General features: G+C 45.2%; 1 protein-coding gene across 6 annotated transcripts in view; it reads right to left on the reverse strand.

Moving 5' to 3' along the window:
- TRNT1 (tRNA nucleotidyl transferase 1) overlaps nt 1–18,524 on the reverse strand; it is a 26,015-nt gene extending 7,491 nt beyond the window's left edge. Inside the window, exons 1-5 of one of the 6 annotated variants that reach the window (XM_069561828.1) lie at nt 18,435–18,524; nt 17,179–17,352; nt 11,557–11,750; nt 5,110–5,248; nt 434–560 (exon numbers count right to left, since the gene is read on the reverse strand). In XM_069561828.1, coding sequence (XP_069417929.1) covers nt 434–560; nt 5,110–5,248; nt 11,557–11,750; nt 17,179–17,326 — 608 coding nt within the window. In that variant the 5' untranslated portion in view covers nt 17,327–17,352; nt 18,435–18,524. Of the gene's footprint in view, nt 1–433; nt 561–5,109; nt 5,249–11,556; nt 11,751–17,178; nt 17,353–17,993 lie in introns of all 6 variants that reach the window. The other 5 variants (XM_069561826.1, XM_069561824.1, XM_069561825.1 and 2 more) reach the window with 5 other exon arrangements.
- Nucleotides 18,525–18,813: the final 289 nt, after the last annotated feature.

The following is an 18,813-nucleotide window of genomic DNA, read 5'->3' on the forward strand; positions in this document are numbered from 1 at the left end:
GGTTCAGCATTGAAGACTGCTACCCACAAAACCATCCGGGTGCATTACATACCTTCCAGATTCATCTAACACATTTCCCATGAACACCTAGCACTGTAAGCCACATTAAGGCACACTGCCACTCGTTACTCCAGGTTCAAAGCACCCAGGACAGTGATAAGCACTCAAATACCCGTGTGATGAACAACTGATGCAGAAAATAAAAGACTTACAACTGCATCATATAAAAGATCACCACAGAAAGGACGAACCAATGATTTGGAGAATGCAAAGATGAGGTGTCTCAAAGCCACTGTCCTGTCTCTTGGAGACAGATGTGAGACGGCAGCCCTGTGCACTAAGCTGCTGTGCGTTTCACGTGACGAGAAAGAATTGCACTTTGGTCATAATAATAATTCAAAACTGGATTATTGTAATTTATAAAAAGCCTTACCTGAAATACCTTAAAATTCGAAGGTAATCTTCTTGTATCCTCTGTTTTGCTTGTCCAACAAATCTAACTTTCTTATTTTTTAAATCTTCATAACCATTAAAGTAGTCAAATAAAGTACCATCAAAACCTAGTCATTAAAAGAGGGAAGAAAAATCACTATTAGCAAATAAGAACTGGAAAACACTGGGGCATACATAATAATCATTCAGCCATAAAAAAAAAGAATGAAATCTTGCCATTTGCAACAACATGGATGGATCTTGAGGCCATTACGCTAAGTAAAAGAAGCCAGAGGAAGATAAATACAATACGATCTCATTCTTATACAGAATCTTAAAAAAAAAAAAAGCTGACAGAGAACAGATTGGTGGTTGTCAGAGGCCGGGGTGGGTACAATGAGTGGACACAGTCAAAGGTGCAAACTCCTAGCTACAGAACAAGTCCCGAGGAGGCGGCATATACTACGGCAACTAGTGCACAACCTGTGTGTGCTGTCATGTCCGACTCTACAGCCCCGAGACTGGCCCACGATAGTTACCAACACTGTAGAACACACTCGGAAGTTGTAAGACAGTAGATCTTAAAAGTTCTCATCACAAGGGGAATAAAATTCTGTAAGTACATACGGTATCAGACATTAACTAGACTTACTGTGGTGATCATTTCTTGATATATACAAATATCAAACACTGTATACTGAATAATGTAAGGCTGTATTTCATTACCTCAATTAAAGGAATTAAACAGAAAAAACTGGAAAACTTAATCTACTAAAAACTATCACAGACAGTAAAAAATTAGGGAAAGAGCTACACAGTGAAGTACTGATATGAGTAATGTTCATCTGTATCCAGTAGCAAATGGAACATATAGTGGAATAAAAGGCTGTATTTACAATAGCAATAAAAAGACAACACAGTAAATAAGATGTATGCCAGTATGAAATGAGCAGAAACAATAAAGCTGATTTTCAAGTTAATAATGGAAAATCAATAAGAACAGCCAAAATAACCTGGAAAGAAGAAATGATAATCAAAACTATCTGGAAAAATGTAGTAAAAGCTGTAATAAACCATAGGGAAAAAATTTATAATCCTAACATAGGGAAGACTTTTCAAAATGTGGTTACCAAAAGAAACCAAAACACACTACCAGAGACTTCAAAGAGACTATTAGTGAATCCAACTACATGAAACATTAGGTATTCATTCTTGGGTAGCAAGAAAATGCCACGATACGAAATTACATAAGGTAATATACTGGGGAAAACATTTAGAGTTGGTATCACAGAGACAAATGGCTTTCTATAATCTACAAAATCCTAGACACTTTTATAGAAAAGTTGAGTTAGGGGAAATGTTAAACTGGTGCAGCCACTGTGGAGAACAGTATGGAGGTTCCTTAAAAACTGAATACAGAACTCCCCAGCTGTGACCAGCACTCCCACTCCTGGGCATATACCTGGGAAAAGCCATAATGCGAAAGGACACATGCACCCATGTTCTGGCGCCGTTCCTAACAGGCAGGACACGGAAGCCACCTAAATGCCCACCGACAGAGGAACGGACACAGATGATGTGGGACACGCATACGATGGAACGTTACTCGGCCACGACAATAAGACTGGGCCATTGACAGAGATGTGGACGGACCTGGAGACCGTCACACAGAGTGAAGTAAGAAAAACAGCCTGGATATTAACACGTATGTGGAATCTAGAAAAATGATAGAGATGATCTTATCTGCAAGGCAGAGAGAGACCCAGAGGTAGAGAACAAAACACATGGACACCAAGGCGGGGAGGAGGGGGTGGGATGCACCAGGTGACTGAGATTCAAATATATACACTATTGGATACTGTGTGAAAAATAGGTAACTAATGACATACTGTACACAGCTTGGGGAACGGCACTCAGTGCTCTGTGGTGACCTAAATGGGAATGAAATTCAAAAAAGGTACAGCTGATTCACTCTGCTGTACAGTAGAAACAACACTGTAAGTCAACTATAATAAAAATTTTTTAAAGAGGGAAAAAAACGACCTAAAAAATATATATGAAATATAAAAAGGTTTAAAAATGAAGATTTTCAACTTTAGTTGTAAGAAGTGCACATTTATGAGATAATCATTTTTCAGACCTACATCAGCTCAGCAAGGACCTAAGTCCAATTACATGTTGGCCAGGAGACAGTAAAATCTGCCCGGGCACACTTCCCTGCGCAGCCTTCTGAACTTGTGAATTCTGAACCGTGTGAACTTAACATCTGTTCAATGTTATAAACATATTTCTAGCACAATATCCTCTTATGTTGAACAAAACAAAAACAAAAAACTTAACAATTTTAATATAAGGCACATAAAACCTCGGGTATGTGCGAAGTGACCAAGTTCTCCCAGCTATCCCAGGACTTCCCTGATTTAAAAACTGAAAATCTCCTGTCTGGGGGATACCTTAGTCCAGGCAAACTGAGACAGGTGGTCACTCTGGAAACTAAGATGGAGCAAAGACGCAGGCGCCATTCAACCACCCAAATGGGGAGCTCCGTGAGCCTGAGAGACCTCAGCATGTGGCATCACAGGAAGGCGGGAAAGCAAGAAAGTAACCACTCGTCATGATTACGGCAAATGCAGCCACACTCTAAGCTCAGGCTTAACTTCTGCCAAACTCTTCTTGGCATTTTGACACTTAGAGCCAATTTATAAGGCTCCAGATTCAGAAAGATACAACAGGAAATGACAACAAACCAAAATAATTAGACAATACGATCACAACATACATGCAGGATACCGTCTCCTGTTACTTCTCTTACTGAATCGATGCAACTCCCTGGGGACTGCGGAAACCAGATCTTTTTTAGTAAAGGGAAGATAAAAATTTGATCTTTTCAAAAGGAAAAACACACAGTGTTACAAAAGGGGAAACAAGAGTTTGAGAAACAGCGTGACCATCACCCCCAGAACTAGGAACGCTTTTCTGATAAGGCTTGAAAAAAGTCTGGATGGGAAAACGGGCTGAAGGTAAAGAGTGCTCTGTATCATCTGTATTTTGTTTTGCTCTGAATATGCTTTTAAAAAATGATGAGTAGAAGTTAGAAATAAAGTTGAGGTGCTGAGTATAATGCAGTGGTTAAGGACCTAACCTCTGGAGCCAGGCTGCTTAACACATTATTGACCAGGAAACTTGCAGAAGCTAGCTATATATATTGAATATAAACACTCTAGTCAATAACATTCAGGTAATGAAAGATGTATTAATATGTCTCTGGTCAATAAACTGTTAAGTTGGAATCCAAATTCAGCAGTTTACTGCCTGCAGGACTCTGAGGAAATTTTCCTTATTTACACACCAATATCTGCCTCACAGGGTTGGTGGGAAGATTAAATTTCTGTGACAGACGGTCACATTTTATAAGGGCTCAGCAAATGTCAGCAAACAGTAGCACCGGTAAGAATAGCTTTTATTTTTATAAAACAGTATCTTGAAAAAGAATATTAGTTTCTTTTTTAGTTATGTCTGGTTATGAGACATTAGTTAAGTTTTCACACACTGAACTAGTTGGAGCAGTTTAACGCTAAGTAAAAATGATTTAAGAAGAAATTAACACCTGGAGTTCAACCCCATAATGGAGAGAAAACATGCCTCCAACTAGGCTCCCTGTGGCCATAAATCACCCAGGCTCTGGAAGCCTTGGTGCCAATCAAAGCTCTCCATGACTTGGGCTCAAGTACTTAACGTCTCTGAGTCTGTTTCCACATCTGTTGAATGAGTTTAATACCTACTTTATGGAGTTTTCCTGAGCATTCAATGAGCTGAAGTACATCAAGTGAGCATGGATGCACCTCAAGCCAGGGAGTACCCTAGATGTTACTGGGCATTACTCTAATTAGCAAAGTGAGCCCACTTGGGTCTATAGCCCCTTCTCCATCCCACAAAGTGGGTACCACTGTTTCCTCCTTTCCAGTGGATGCCCATCTCTTTCCTAATCCAAAGACTTAACCCCGAAGAACTTGCCTAAAATTTAAGGGACAAAAACAATGCTTCAGTTGCACACCAAAACGCTAACCTAATTCACACTGACTCCCATTACGATCCTCACTGCTTTCTTTCACGAGCAAAACGTTACGCTGAGATGATCAACAGGTTTCCTCTCACATGCCAGGGCTGAGACGAGACGGTCCGTAAGCCGCAGTGCCACGGAGGACTGTGAGGCAGAGCTGGGCACGTGGAGCAGCAGAGGAGGTGGCATCACTGACCGTGTCCGCCACAGGCGCCAGCAGAGGGAAGGTGGGCGTGTGTGCGTGCAAGACAGGAGAAAGGCGCAGCACGCGCGCGTGTGCACGGTCCTCGCCAGGAGCCTACCATCTTTCAATGCGACTCATAAGGACCCACTGACTGAACGTGCACACACACCAGGGACTCGCCACGACCGACTCCGCTAATCCTCAGGGCAGCCCTGCAAACGAGGCTGCTCTCAGCCACCTCGCGTTACAGCAAGAGCGACCGAGGCAGCGGAACCTAGAGATCTCGGCTCCACAGTCAGCTTTAACCAACAGCCTGTCTCTGCACAGAGACTAACACAAGCCCTCCAGCGGGAGAACACTGCCAGAAGACACGCGCCACGTGAGAAGAAAGCATTTGGAAGGGATGAAGTAGAACACGACCCCCAGGCATCACCTAAAAACATGGAATTTATGGTGAGATCTCTGCGCTCAGCATCCTTCTGCCAGTCAGTTGTGAATTCCACCTCAGCGTGTCTTCCGTCAGTGGCTACATCAATCCTCAGTGTAGTAATTTCAAAATTTTCTTCATGAAGCTGGAAGTAAATGTTTTTCAAAAATTAGTTTTCAGTATCACTGGATGGATTGAAAAAGAAAATATAAGTCCTGACAAGTATATCTTTCCTTCTGAAGTCAACTAGTACACATATGCCTTGAAATACAATGACACCCACAGTATTCAAAGATACATCCAAACAACATTTTTAAGAAATAATAAACCTATCTTAATTTAAAAAGATAAGTTTGCATAGAAAAAATGGCAAGCGTGACAAATTATGTGATAGAAAGTAAGATCCTTTAAAATATTCTGGTTCTTCAATACAAAACCAGGCTACTCTTTGAAATATTTTTTTAATAGCTCCAGTTTTCAAAGAGCTGAATACCAATTTATAGAATATAAGCCTCTGAGCAAAGGACTGACAGAGGAAGAAATACAGGCAACACACCCGGCGGCTCCTCTGCTGGTTAATCTTCAGTTACGTTAAAATAAAGTAGCCTGTACATCCTGGGAAGAGAGGTTACCCCCTGCTGGGAGAAGCAGAGCAGCTCTGTTACAGTGACATGGGAGCTTAACCTGAAAGAGTAAGTGAGATCTGGACATGCAGATGAGGGAAGAACAACAGTTCAAGATGAGCAAAGGCACAGTGGAGAGGCAGAGGGGTACACGTAAGAGCAAGTCCACAGCAGAAACAGGGCATCCACATTTAGGGGCAGAGAGCAAAAGGTTTCACACGCCAAGCAGGAGTTTAGGATCTTCTCTTTAGGAATGGAAAGCCATTAATGATCAGTAAAGTCGGTTCTGGCTTCCCTGCTGGCTCAGCGGGTAAAGAATCTGCCTGCAATGTGGAGACACAGGAGGCGTGGGTTCAATCCCTGGGTCGGGAAGATCCCCTGGAGGAGGAACTGGCACCCCACTCCGGTAATCTTGCCTGGGAAATCCCATGAACAGAGGAGCCTGGAAGGCTACAGTCCAAGGGCTGCAAAGGGTCGGACACGACTGAGCGACTTATACGCAGAGGCTGTTCCGGAATTCCTCTCAATCTCATGTATTGTTTTCTACAAACCGGTTCTCACTGGGAAATTCCAGAATTAGGAATTTGAGGCACAAGTTAACTCAAGGAAAATGGTGTAAATATTAAGAGTTGAAATCTACAGAAAACAATGAGACCCCCAGAGTGCCTCCCTCGCCCAAGCAGAGAACCAGAGATTAACTAGAAAGGATGACCCCAAATAATCACAACTTGAGGCATCATATACAAAATCATGGGAAAAGAAAATAAGGTTGTGAAGAAAATTCAACATGACCTCTATCCCTTTCTGCAGTCAGTTTTCAAAATGTTAATCAGCAGCCTTATTCCAACCTGGGTAATGCGAGAGGATTTCTCTGGTGTCCCCGAATGAAAAGCCCTCCTGATACTGACAGCTGGGTCCCATCACTAACAAGGCTGATGCTTGCCACACAAGCTACAGTAAGTTGCCCAGGGCATTCTGCATGCACTCCATTACTCCAACAGAGACACTGAAAAGTTTCTACACCGAAGGAATGCCAACAGCAAAGACAGAATAAGTTCAAAGGGAATAAAGACATCATCAAAGCACCTAGCCCCTTCATGGATCACAGCCTTGTTGTGGCGAAGGGGCTTGGATAACTCAATGAACCTATGAACCATAGTGTGCAGAGCTACCCAAGACAGATGGGTCACAGTGGAGAGTTCTGACAAAACGTGATCCACCAGAGGAGGGAACGGCAAACCATTCCAGCATACTTGCCGTGAGGACCCCACGAACTGGATGAAAGGTAACGAGAGATGAATCCCCCAGGTCAGAAGGTTTCCAACATGCCACTGGGGAAGAGCAGAGGACAACTATTAACAGCTCCAGAAAGAATGAAGCGGCTGGGCCAAAGCGGGAAGAACGCTCAGCTGTGGCTGTGTCTGGTGATGAAAGTAAAATCCCATGCTATAAAGAACAGTACTGCATAGGAACCTGGAATGTCAGGTCCATGAATCAAGGTAAATTGGATGTGGTCAAGCAGGAGATGGCAAGAGTGAACATCGACATTTTAGAAATCAGTGAACTAAAATGGACTGGACTGGAATGCGTGAATTTAATTCAGATGACCATTATATCTACTACTGTGGGCAAGAATGCAACAGAAAAAATCGAGTGGCCCTCATAGTCAACAAGAGTCTGAAATGCAGTACTTGGGTGCAACCTCAAAAAGGACAGAATGATCTCGGTTGGTTTCCAAGGCAAACCATTCAACATCATAGTATTCCAAGTCTATGTCCCAACCAGTAATGCTGAGGAAGTTCTGAAGCTGATCAACTCTATTAAGACCTACAAGACCTCCTAGAACTAACACCAGAAAAAGATGTCCTAGTCATCACTGGGGATTGGAATGCAAAAGTAGGAAGTAAAGAGAAACCTGAAGTAACAGGCAAGTCTGGCCTTGGAGTACAAAATGAAGCAGGGCAAAAGCTAACTGAATTCTGCCAAGAGAATGCACTGGTCATAGTAAACACCCTTTTTCAACAACACAAGAGACAACTTTACACATGGACATTACCACATGGTCAATACCAAAATCAGATTGATTACATTCTTTGTAGGTGAAGATGGAGACACTACATACAGTCAGCAAAAACAAGACCTGGAGTGGACTCTGGCTCAGATCATCAGCTTCTCATAGCAAAATTCAGGCTTAAAGTAAAGAAAGCAGGGAAAACCACGAGGCCAGCCAGGTACAACTTAAATCAAATCCCCTACGAATATGCACTTGAGGTGACGAATAGTTTGAAGGGATTAGATCTAGTAAACAGAATGCTTGAAGGACTATGGACAGAGGCCCATAATACGGTACCGGAGGCAGAAAACAAAACCTTCCCAGAGTAAAAGAAAAGCAAGAAGGCAGAGTGGGCATCTGAGGAGGCTCTACAAACAGCTCGGGAGAGAAGAGGAGTGAAAAGCAAGGGAGAAAGGGCAAGGTGCAGCCAATGAAACGCAGAGCTCCAGAGAACAGCACAGAGACGAGGGCTTCTCCCATGAGCAGTGAAGGGAAGCACAGGAGAGCAACAGAAAGGGTGAGACTAGGGACCTCGTCAGGAAAACTGGAAATGTCAAAGGCACACTTCCTCCAAAGGTGGCTCTTAAAAAGGACAGAAGCTAACCGAAGAAGAGATCACGAAGAGATGGAAAGAACACACAGAACTGTACAAAAAAGATCTTGATGAACTGGATTACTGTGATGGTGTGGTCAGTCACCCAGAGCCAGACATTCTGGAGTGTGAAATCAAGTGGGCCTTAGGAAGCACTACTGTCAATAAAGTAGTGGAAGCGATGGAATTCCAACAGAGCTATTTAAAATCCTAAAAGATGATGCTATCAAAGTGCTTTACTCTATATGTTAGCAAATTTGGAAAACCAAGCAGTGGTCACAGAACTGGAAAAGGTCAATCCTCATCCCAATTCCCTGGAGAAGGAGATGGCACCCCACTCCAGTACTCTTGCCTGGAAACTCCCATGGATGGAGGAGCCTGGAAGGCTGCAGTCCATGGGGTCGCCAAGAGTCGGACATGACTGAGAGACTTCACTTTCACGCATTGGAGAAGGCAATGGCACCCCACTCAAGTGTTCTTGCCTGGAGAATCCCAGGGACGGGGGAGCCTGGTGGGCTGCCGTCTATGGGGTCGCAGACACAACTGAAGCGACTTAGCAGCAGCAGCAGCATCCCAATTCCCAAGGACAGTACTAAAGAGTGTTCAAACCATTGGACAATTGCACTCGTCTCCCATGCTAGTGATGTTATGCTCAAAATCCTCCAAGTTAGGCTACAACCGTACATGAACCAAGAACTTCGAGATGTTCAAGCTGGGTTTAGAAAAGGCAGAGGAACCAGAGATCAAACTGTCAACATTTGTTGGATCATAAAGCAAGCAAGGGAATTTCAGAAAAACATCTACCTCTGTTTCATTGACTATGCTAAAGCCTCTGACTGTGTGGACTGTAACAAACTGCAGAAAACTCTTAAAGAGATAGGATTACCAGACTGCCTTACCTGCCTCCTCAGAAATCTGTATGCAGGTCAAGAAGTAACAGAACCTTGTATGCAACAACCAACTGGTTCAGGATTGAGAAAGGAATATGACAAGGCTGTTTACTGTACCCTTGTTGATTTAACTTATACACAGAGCACATCATGAGAAATGCTGGGCTGGATGAAGTACAATCTGGAATCAAGACTGTCAGGAGAAATATCAACAACCTCAGATATGCGAATTATACCACTCTAATGGCAAAAGCAAAGATGAACTAAACAACCTCTTCATAAGAGTGAAGAAGGAGAGTGAAAAAGCCTGTTAAAACCAAATATTTAAAAACCTAAAATCATAGCATCTGGCCCCATTACTTCATGGCAAACAGAGGGGAAAAGGTTGAAGAGTGACAGATTTCTTCTTGGGCTCTAAGATCACTGAGGATGGTGACTGCAGCCATGAAATCAGAAGACGACTGTTTCTTGGCAAGAAAGCTGTGACAAAACCTAGACAGTGTGCTAAAAAGCAAACACATTCCTTTGGTGACAAAGGTCCGTATAGTCAAGGCTATGGTCTTTCCAGTAGTCATGTGCAGTTGTGAAAGCTAGACCATAAAGAAGGCAAAGTGCTGAAGAACTGATGCTTTTGAACTGTAGTGCTGGAGAAGACTATTGAGAGTTCCTGGGACTGCAAGGAAATCAAACCACTCAACCCTAAAGGAAATCAACCCTGAATACTCATCAGAAGGACTGATGCTGAAGCTGTAATACTTTGGCCACCTGATGCAAACACCTGACTCACTAAAAAGACTCTGAAGCTGGGAAAGATAGAAGGCAGAAGGAAAAGAGGGCAACAGAAAATGAGATGGCTGCATGGCATCACTGATGCAATGGACCTGAACTTGGGCAAACTCCAGGAGATGGTGAAGGACAGGGAGGTCTGGCGTGCTGCAGTTCATGGAGTCACAGAGTCCCACACAACACAGCGACTGAAACAACAGAGTACCGAGAACTGATCTCTCAGGGAAATGTCAGGTGACACTGCATCTGAAACAAGAACAGGAAGCTTTCAAAAACAGTCTAAAGAAGACCTAGGAAAATATAAAAAAGACAGCAAAAGTTGCCAACAGAAAAACTGGATGATCAAGTTAAGGCAGTTTCACAGAAATTAAATGGAAATATAAGAGGTAAAAGATAAAACTAGAGGATCAGTCCCTGTGGCCCAACATCCAGCATTCAGAGGCTTCCACAGGAGAAGACATTTGCCAAAGGGGATGGAGTCAGGAGAGGAATGAACACAAGAAAGCCCGCTCAGTGCGCTACGCCAAGGCAGTGCCCAATCCAAGCCAAGGCACGTCCTCTTCAAATTAAAAACACCAGATATAAAGCGATCAGAAAGGCTTCCAAAACGGGGAGGGGGGAATCAGTTCTCGAACACGGGAGAAATCTGAACGAGCTCAGGCTTCTCAGTGGCAACTCTGGGAGGTAGAGAACAAAGCCTTTACATTTCTGCCTGAGAGCAATTCCCAGCCTTGAATTTCACAGCCAACCAAACTATCCGATCAGCATGAATGGAGGCAAAATGACAGTGTTCTCACTCACGCCAAGCTCTCTCAGGCTACTAATATGACGGCATAAACCAAGACAGAACAGCCCCTGGGATCAGGAACCAGCAGGTCTAATAAGGAAAGGGGCAAGGACACTCCTGGGTCTGACGCACGGGCCCCCCAGGGTGAGCGTGGGTGGGAGGAGGCAGACAGCAGCAGGTGAGCTGGCTCCAGAAGGGACTGAACCCCGCCGCGGTGAGGCCCCCAGAGGACGCGCACAGGCAGGCACAGAGGGAGCGAGTGGCGGCCCAGAGCCGTGTCGGAGACACACCACCAACTGCAGGGAAACCCCAAGCATGACGCACAAGGAATGGAGCCAAAGCGCCCCACGCCGCCGCCTAGCTGCAAAAAGGGGCGCATCCGGCCAGAAATCACGGCAGAAAGGCACTGAGGAGGCTAAGCCATCTGCCTTGCAGGAAGTCAATAAACAACATCTGAAGACTGGAAACTTAAAACAGAAAAGAAACACTGAAGCATTAGAAAGGTCTGTTTTAGAAACGTGGAGGGAAAAGGTACCGGCTATAAAAATTAGCTAAAAGGGGCTGCAACAAAGGAGGGTGCAGGATATCACAGAAGGCAGAGGAGACTTTTTTTTTTAATGAGGCTTCTTTGCTATTAGGTTTTTAAACACTAGAAATCATCTATAAAATTTTTTTAAGTTTTCAAAAAAGACAAGGCCGCTCCTGTCAGACTCCTCACTCACCCTGGCGGTGATGGTCCCGTGCTTCTCTCCTTTGTTGTTGATCATGCGGATGCCGACCGACTGGAACAGCTCCTTCATCTGAGCAGGGGTGGCCGTGGTGGCAAAGTCCACATCCTGTGGCTTCACCCCACTCAGCAGGTCCCTCACGGCGCCTCCCGCGATTCGCAACTCATGATTTTCCTTGGCAAATAATTCTGAGACAAAAAGGGATGTTTTTTTTATTTCAGTGGGTTTCTTTCAAGAATCACAGAAGCACAAGTTCTTCCATCTGTTTGGCACAGCAGAGAGAATTGAACTCAGTCTTTTTATATAAAACTGGGAGAGCAGGGGTGGGTTGGGGTGGGAAGTAGGAGCTGCGGCATACTCTTGGCTGATTCACATTGTGGTATGGCAGAAATCAATACAACATTGTAAAGCAATTATCTGCCAATTAAAAATTAGTAAAAAAAAAAACAAAAAAACAAAAAAAAACCTGTGAGAAGAAAGCCCACAGCAACAAAGGGACCTGCCTACAGCAGAATGCCTTCAACAATCATGAGAAGCAGGGAACTGGCAGAATTTTCCTTAGGTTAATTCAGAATATCTAAATACCTCAAGGTCATCAATGTAAATCTGAATCACCACCCAAAAGTACAGGGAATACTCTATAAAGGTGAAGTGTTCCTGCACAACCTCAGTGTGTTTTCTGTTGAAGCAACAGCATGCTGATGCAGGAAGCCATCAAATGTTATCTATCACACCACGTATTGTCAACATTGCAAAGAATCCTTCCAGAAATAAGTCACATATAAAACCAGCTCATAGCTCTGCTCCAGAGAAGCCACACACGCCAACCACCTTGAGGACTGAGTCCAGGAGACCAAGAGCTGACTCCTCTGCAGGCGGAGGACAAGGCTGAGTCCACCATAACCACCCACGTGACTGAGGGACCCACATGGGATCCAGTGAGGATGAACCAGGGCCCAGCCTGACTCCCCACGGAAGCCAAGCTGCTGCTACGTGCTGGACTGGCATGCGAGGCCTGGGTACTCTCCTGTGAACATTACCATGTCAGAGAACGTCCACACGAGACAAGGCCTGAGACCAGCGTGCACGTGCGAATAAAGATGAGACATGCACACTGTCTGGACAGCACCCTCTCACAGTTAATACACACAACTGTGCCTTAGGTGCCAGTTTTATCCTCAAGCTTCCAGGTAAGGATTCTTAAGACCATCAGACTAACCCCTGCTTCCTGACACCCTAATCCATAGCAAAGCCCCCAAATCATGTGATACAAGCCCAAATCCTACAAAAAGTCATTTCTACAATGGTTTTTCTCAGAGGCCTCGAGGTTCTCCTCAGTCAGCAAGCCCCACTCTGCCTGGACTCGCCGAGGGGTGTTCCTACTGGTCCTTGGCAGGAGGGTGCATCAGAGCTCTAGCACCGCCACACAACTCAAGACGTCACCCTCCAGCCCCGTGCCAACCTCTGTGCTCCGCCACCTTCCTCCCAGCTCCACATCTCTGCAGACTCCCCAGAATGATCTGCTGAAAAACAACCAAGGTTGCTCCCTCTACCTCCCCGCTTGACTAAAAGCTCTTCACATGGAAACCACTCCTGGGAGCCCCTCCCAGAGGGAGCACTCATACTCCTCCAGCCCCACGTTTCCAGTCAAGTCCCGGTGATTCCTTAATATGGGGTCCACAGTTCCTTAAAACACTAAAATCATCTGTTAGTGCAGTTTTCATGAGACTCAGACAGGGAGGGTAAACAAGAGTTTCATGAAACAGCAGCACTCACCCTTACTATATTACCATGCAATCTAACCTGTTCTATTGCTTATCTCATTTCCTCTATTTTTTAACATTGGTCATGACCACTAAATTGATTTTATGACCCATGAACAGGTCACACGAACTCTGATGCTGGAGAAAACTCCTGAGAGCTGCTTGGATAGCAAGGAGACATTCATTGGAAGGACAGATGCTGAAGCTGAAGCTCCAATACTTTGGCCACCTGATGCAAAGATCCAACGCACTGAAGACCCTGAACCTGGGAAAGACTGAGGGCAGAAGGAGAAAGAGGCAACAGAGGATGAAATGGTTGGATGGCATCACTGACTCGATGAACATTAACTAGAGCAAACTCCGGGAGATGGTGAAGGACAGGGAAGCATGGTGTGCTGCAGTCCACGGGGTCGCAAAGAATCAGACAGGACTGAGCGACTATACAACCACCACCATTTAACTTACACAAAAATTATTACATTTGGAACTTTAGCCTCATGTATAGAATGAAGGAGGGGCTTCCTAGGGGGCTCAGTGGTAAAGAATTGGCCTGCCAAAGCAGGAGACGTGCGTTCGATCCCGGGGTCAGGAAGATCCCTGGGAGGAGGAAATGGCAACCCACTTTAGCATTTTTGGCTGGAAAATCCCATGGACAGAGAAGCCTGATGGGCTATACAGTCCATGGGGTCACAAAGAGTCAGACATGACCTAGCAACTAAACAAAACAGTATTATTTGGCTATCCTTAAGCAAAAGGAAAACAAATTACATGAAATAAACTGACATAAAATTCTATATGAGCATCATACACTATCCTAAACCTCCCAAATTCTTGCACACTGGAAACTAATTTTACATTTGGCAAAACAGCCATCATGATTTAACTGGTACAGTATTGAGCTGCGCAGCAGCACCGTACAACAGCCGCCTTTTTTTTCCTTTGTTGCTTTTGTGCATGGTTCTCACACAGAACACTGTATTTTAGCAAGACATTCAAGTCTGTAGAAACTAGCAGAGATCATATAGAAGTAACTATTTGACATTCTAACTGTTGGGCGTTGCATTAAAAGATTACATCCTTGCCACTTCCACTATAACCAAGAAAACCTGGGTTGGTGTTTCAAGGCCAAGGCCATGGGCCAAATCCTGCCTCTCTCTACCGCACTCTTCCGTTTCTCACTTCCTGGGACATCACCTCAAGGTAAAGCACATTCGGCTCCTGAAGTCAGGGTTAGGAAGCCAAATGCAACTGGTAAAAAACTGTTCAACGACCTACAGTAATCAATATCCTCGGTCTTGTTTCCAAAAGAAAAACACAGAAGGGGCTTCCTTGATAGCTCAGTAGTAAAGATTCCACCTGCCAATGCAGGAGGCATGGGTGCAGTCCCTGGTCCGGGAAGATCCTACATGCTATGGAGCGACTACGGCTATGTGCCACAACTAGAGAGCCTGTGCTCCAGAGCCCAGGAGCCATTAGCTGCTGAGCTCACACACCACAAGGACTGAAGGCTTCGTGCCACACAGCCCATGCCCTGCAACAAGAGAAGCACCTGCAGTGAGAAGCCCCTACTTGCCGCAACTAGGCGGAAAAAAAAAAAAAGGCACAGCAGTGAAGACCCAGCACAGCCAAAATAAATAAATTTGCTACATCCAGTCATTTGGCTATCTTCCAAGAAACCTCTTACAGTGAAGATGGTAAGAGTGGGAGCTGGGAGAGACATATAAAGAAGAACAAACTCACATTCAGTTTAAGTCGGAACCTACAGATATGAGCTGTACACACAGTAGCCACATGTGGTTCCTGAGCACTTGAAATGTGGTGAGTCTGAATTAAGATGGTCTATACTAAACACCAGATATCAAAGATTATAAGCAAGAGTGGGACATATGTCACTCATAATTTATACAAATAGGACTTTAAAATGACAGTATCTTAGATGTGCTGAATTAAATGAGATGTACTAAAAAGTTATTAAAATTAATTTCACCCATTTCTCTTTTTCACTCTAATTCAGAGTGAAGTATCTACTTTAGGCCCCCCACTTCAAGACCATATGAAACTATGGTCTATAAAAAACTCAAGTAGTTCTGGACCATTTATTTCTAACAAATACCTAAAAATCACCTTATTTCAAGAACAGGAAAGTAGCTTTGTCAATAAGCTAATACAGGGACATCCCCTGTGGTCAAGTGATTAAGAATCCACCTTGCAATGCAGCAGACAAGGGTACAATCCCCGGGTGAAAAACTAAGATCCCACATGTCAGAGCAACTAAGCCCGTGTCCCAGAACTACTGAGCCCGTGCGCCGAAACTCGGGAGTCTGTGTGCTGCAATGAAGATCCCACACGCCACAGCCGAGACTGGTGCAGCCAGACAGGTATTAAAAGTCAGCTACTAAAAGGACAGTCCCTTTAAAGCAACGGTCCCTTCACCTTCTGGGCATCAGAATTAAGGGAGTAGTTTTCACAGAAATTTATAAATGCCCATACTCCCCAGAGATTCCAGTCAGTAGGGCAAGAGTCGGACCCTAGCATTTGTAAGCTATAAAAGCTCCCCAGGTGAATCTAAAGGACAGACCAACATGTAAGGTCATGTTTCTACATATATACACCTCAATATACTTCCCAAATTACTGAGGACGGTGACTCTAGCCATGAAATTAAGATGCCTGCTCCCTGGAAGAAAAGCTATGACAAACCTAAACAGTGTATTAAAAAGCAGAGACATCGCTTTGATGACAGAGGTCCATCTAGTTAAAGCTTTGGTTTTTCCAGTAGTCATGTACGGATGTGAGAGTTGGACCATAAAGAAGGCAGAGTACCTAAGAATTGATGCCTCTGAACTGTGGTGCTGGAGAAGACTCTTGAGAGTCCCTGGGACAACAAGGAGATGAAACCAGTCAACGCTAACGGAAATCAACCCTGAATATTCACTGGAAGGACTGATGCTGAAACCGAAGCTCCAACAGTCTGGCCACCTGATGTGAAGAGTCGACTCACTGGAAAAGACCCTGATGCTTCGAAAGACTGTGGGCAGAAGAAGGGGATGACAGAGGGTGAGATGGTTGGATGGCATCATTGACTCAACGGACATGAGTTTGGGCAGACTCCAGGAGATAGTGAAGGACAGGGAAGTCTGGCATACTGCAGTTCAGAGGGTTCCAGAGAGCTGGACGCGACTGAGCCACTGAACAATAACACTGCATTTATAAAGACATGGCTAAGAGATCATGAAGTCTGCAATGTAGCTGTGTGCACTGTAACAGCGACAGCTGATACCAAGTTGAGAACTTCGGCAAACAACATGAAGCTCCTGTGACCAGGCACTTAGCTAAAGCCATTTCCTGTGTCCCTTCCAGATAAGGTTTATATATGCACAAATGGAGATGACTCCCACTTACTTCTGCCTCTGGTTCTCTTGGAAAGCACTAATACCTGGGCCAGAAATATAGCTTAGTGGTGACAAGCTGCGTTCTCAAATCAGACTGCAAAAGTTCAAATCCAAGCTCTTCAGTTATTAGTTATAAAAATGGTGCCAAGAAATTTCACATTCCTAAGCCTCTGCTTCCTCAACAATACAACAAGAGGAAAAGTATCTAATCCTTAAGTCAGTAAGCCCAATTCTGAGATGCATATAAAGGACATGTGGGTAACACAAAAAAGCCATGCTTTTTACTGCAATCATTATTTGCCTCTTCTCATGACTTGGCTATAGTTTTGGATTATTCATAATAAACCCTGCTTTCATTAGCTCTACATTCACAAAAAAACTGAATGTTGGCTTGAAACATTATCTCTCTGCCTCTCTATTTATACAAGCTTCCAAAGCAAGAAGAGGCACCCGACTTCTCACCTGTCAGACTCTTCAATCCTTCTGTGAAAAGTGACTGGAATTCTGGAGACTGCAACTTCATTGTAAACACAGAGTGCTTCAGAAGGCACAGCCTACTCCAGCTGCAGCTCAGTAACTGCCTGCGCCAGGGATCCAGGCACCTCAGCATCTGGGGAGAAAGTCACCACCTCGCATCTACAAGATAAGCATGCACACCACGATGAAATTTACAAGCGCAGGACAATGAGGGGATGTGCAGTGATTTTATCAACAGAGACACAGTCGTTTCCTGATCCCGTGAAAAACGGAAAACACTGACAACGTGAGGGAGAATTACATCTGGGTCTACCCCTGCAGTTAACCCGGTTTTGCCCTCCTGAGGCACTTGCTACTATGTTAACACCGCATTCTACTGTCGGATGCTCTCCTGGGAGACCGGTCTCAGTTGAAGCCTGAGGGGTACAAGGCTGCCACGAACAGTGGTTTCAGAAAATGTAACTCAAACACTTGCAGGGACACTTGCTCTTCTCCAGAACAATTCAGTCATGTGTACATCAGCATACTTGCTCACACACACCTGAGACTCATGACCCAGGGATATGTCCTATGCACTGTAAAACAAGATGTTTTCCTATCATCTGTTCTTGCTGCCCGCTTCTTCCTCATTCACCATCCGCCTATCCCATCAAGTCTCCTGAATCCCACCCATTCACACCCTGCCATCTGTCGTCCATCATCATCACGCTGCGTTTTCCATGTAGGGTGGGCCTCTGGGAGGCAGCAACAGATCGCAAAGAGAAACCAACAGAAACCCCAGAGAAGAACCATTTCTTTACTTGGAAAAGCAGGTTTCACAGAGCGGCGTTTCCCACCAGGGGGCGAGTTGTCGTTATCCAAAGGACTGGGGAGGAAAAACACCACACTTCCTTCCACGCTTCTACCCAGAAAACCAGGCGGGAACCCAGGCCCTGAAACGGCGTGTCCTGTCCCCTCCCAACAGGTGCTGGACCTACAAGGGAGGCCAGAGGCCCGGCCGCAAGGAAGGGAAAGCGTCCAGGGGAAGCCCGATGAATCAGCCCGCAGTCAGTCAGATGTAGCAGAAACGCGGTCCCACGACCTAGACAGTGGGCTCTATTCCCGAGGGCGGAAGAGGCCTCTCACCGCCCCCGCACCCGCCTTCCCCAAGACCAAGCCCGTGGGACAGCCCCAGAGTCCTGCCATCGCGGCTCCTCGACCCCCAGCAGCGCGCACCCGCACGTCCCCGCACGCCTTCTCACCGTCCCCAAGGCTCCGTCGCCCTCGCGTACACTTCCGGGCGGCAGGCACCGTGACGTCACCAATGCGCGCCAGTTGACCGCAAATGGGAAGTCGCAGAAGGGAGTGGGCGGTACTTTACCAGGCTCTCCCTGTCTCTCCTACTTCGCTGCCGGCAGCGACCCTACCTTCAGCAAGGTTCCTCAGTTTTCCCAGTCCTGCACAGCCAGGCTTTGCTCCTGGGGGGACCCGAGGGACCAGGGGCTGTACATTTATTTTAATTATACCTCACCGCACCTTTCTCTGGCCCTGGGGTTGTTAGACACCCATCTGTACTGCATACCTGTGTGACTCTGGACAAGTGACACCGACTTCTTTTGTAAAATGAGACTATCAACAGAA

The sequence above is a fragment of the Ovis canadensis genome, chromosome 19 (assembly GCF_042477335.2).
Source record: "Ovis canadensis isolate MfBH-ARS-UI-01 breed Bighorn chromosome 19, ARS-UI_OviCan_v2, whole genome shotgun sequence".
In the NCBI taxonomy this organism is placed as follows: domain Eukaryota; kingdom Metazoa; phylum Chordata; class Mammalia; order Artiodactyla; family Bovidae; genus Ovis; species Ovis canadensis.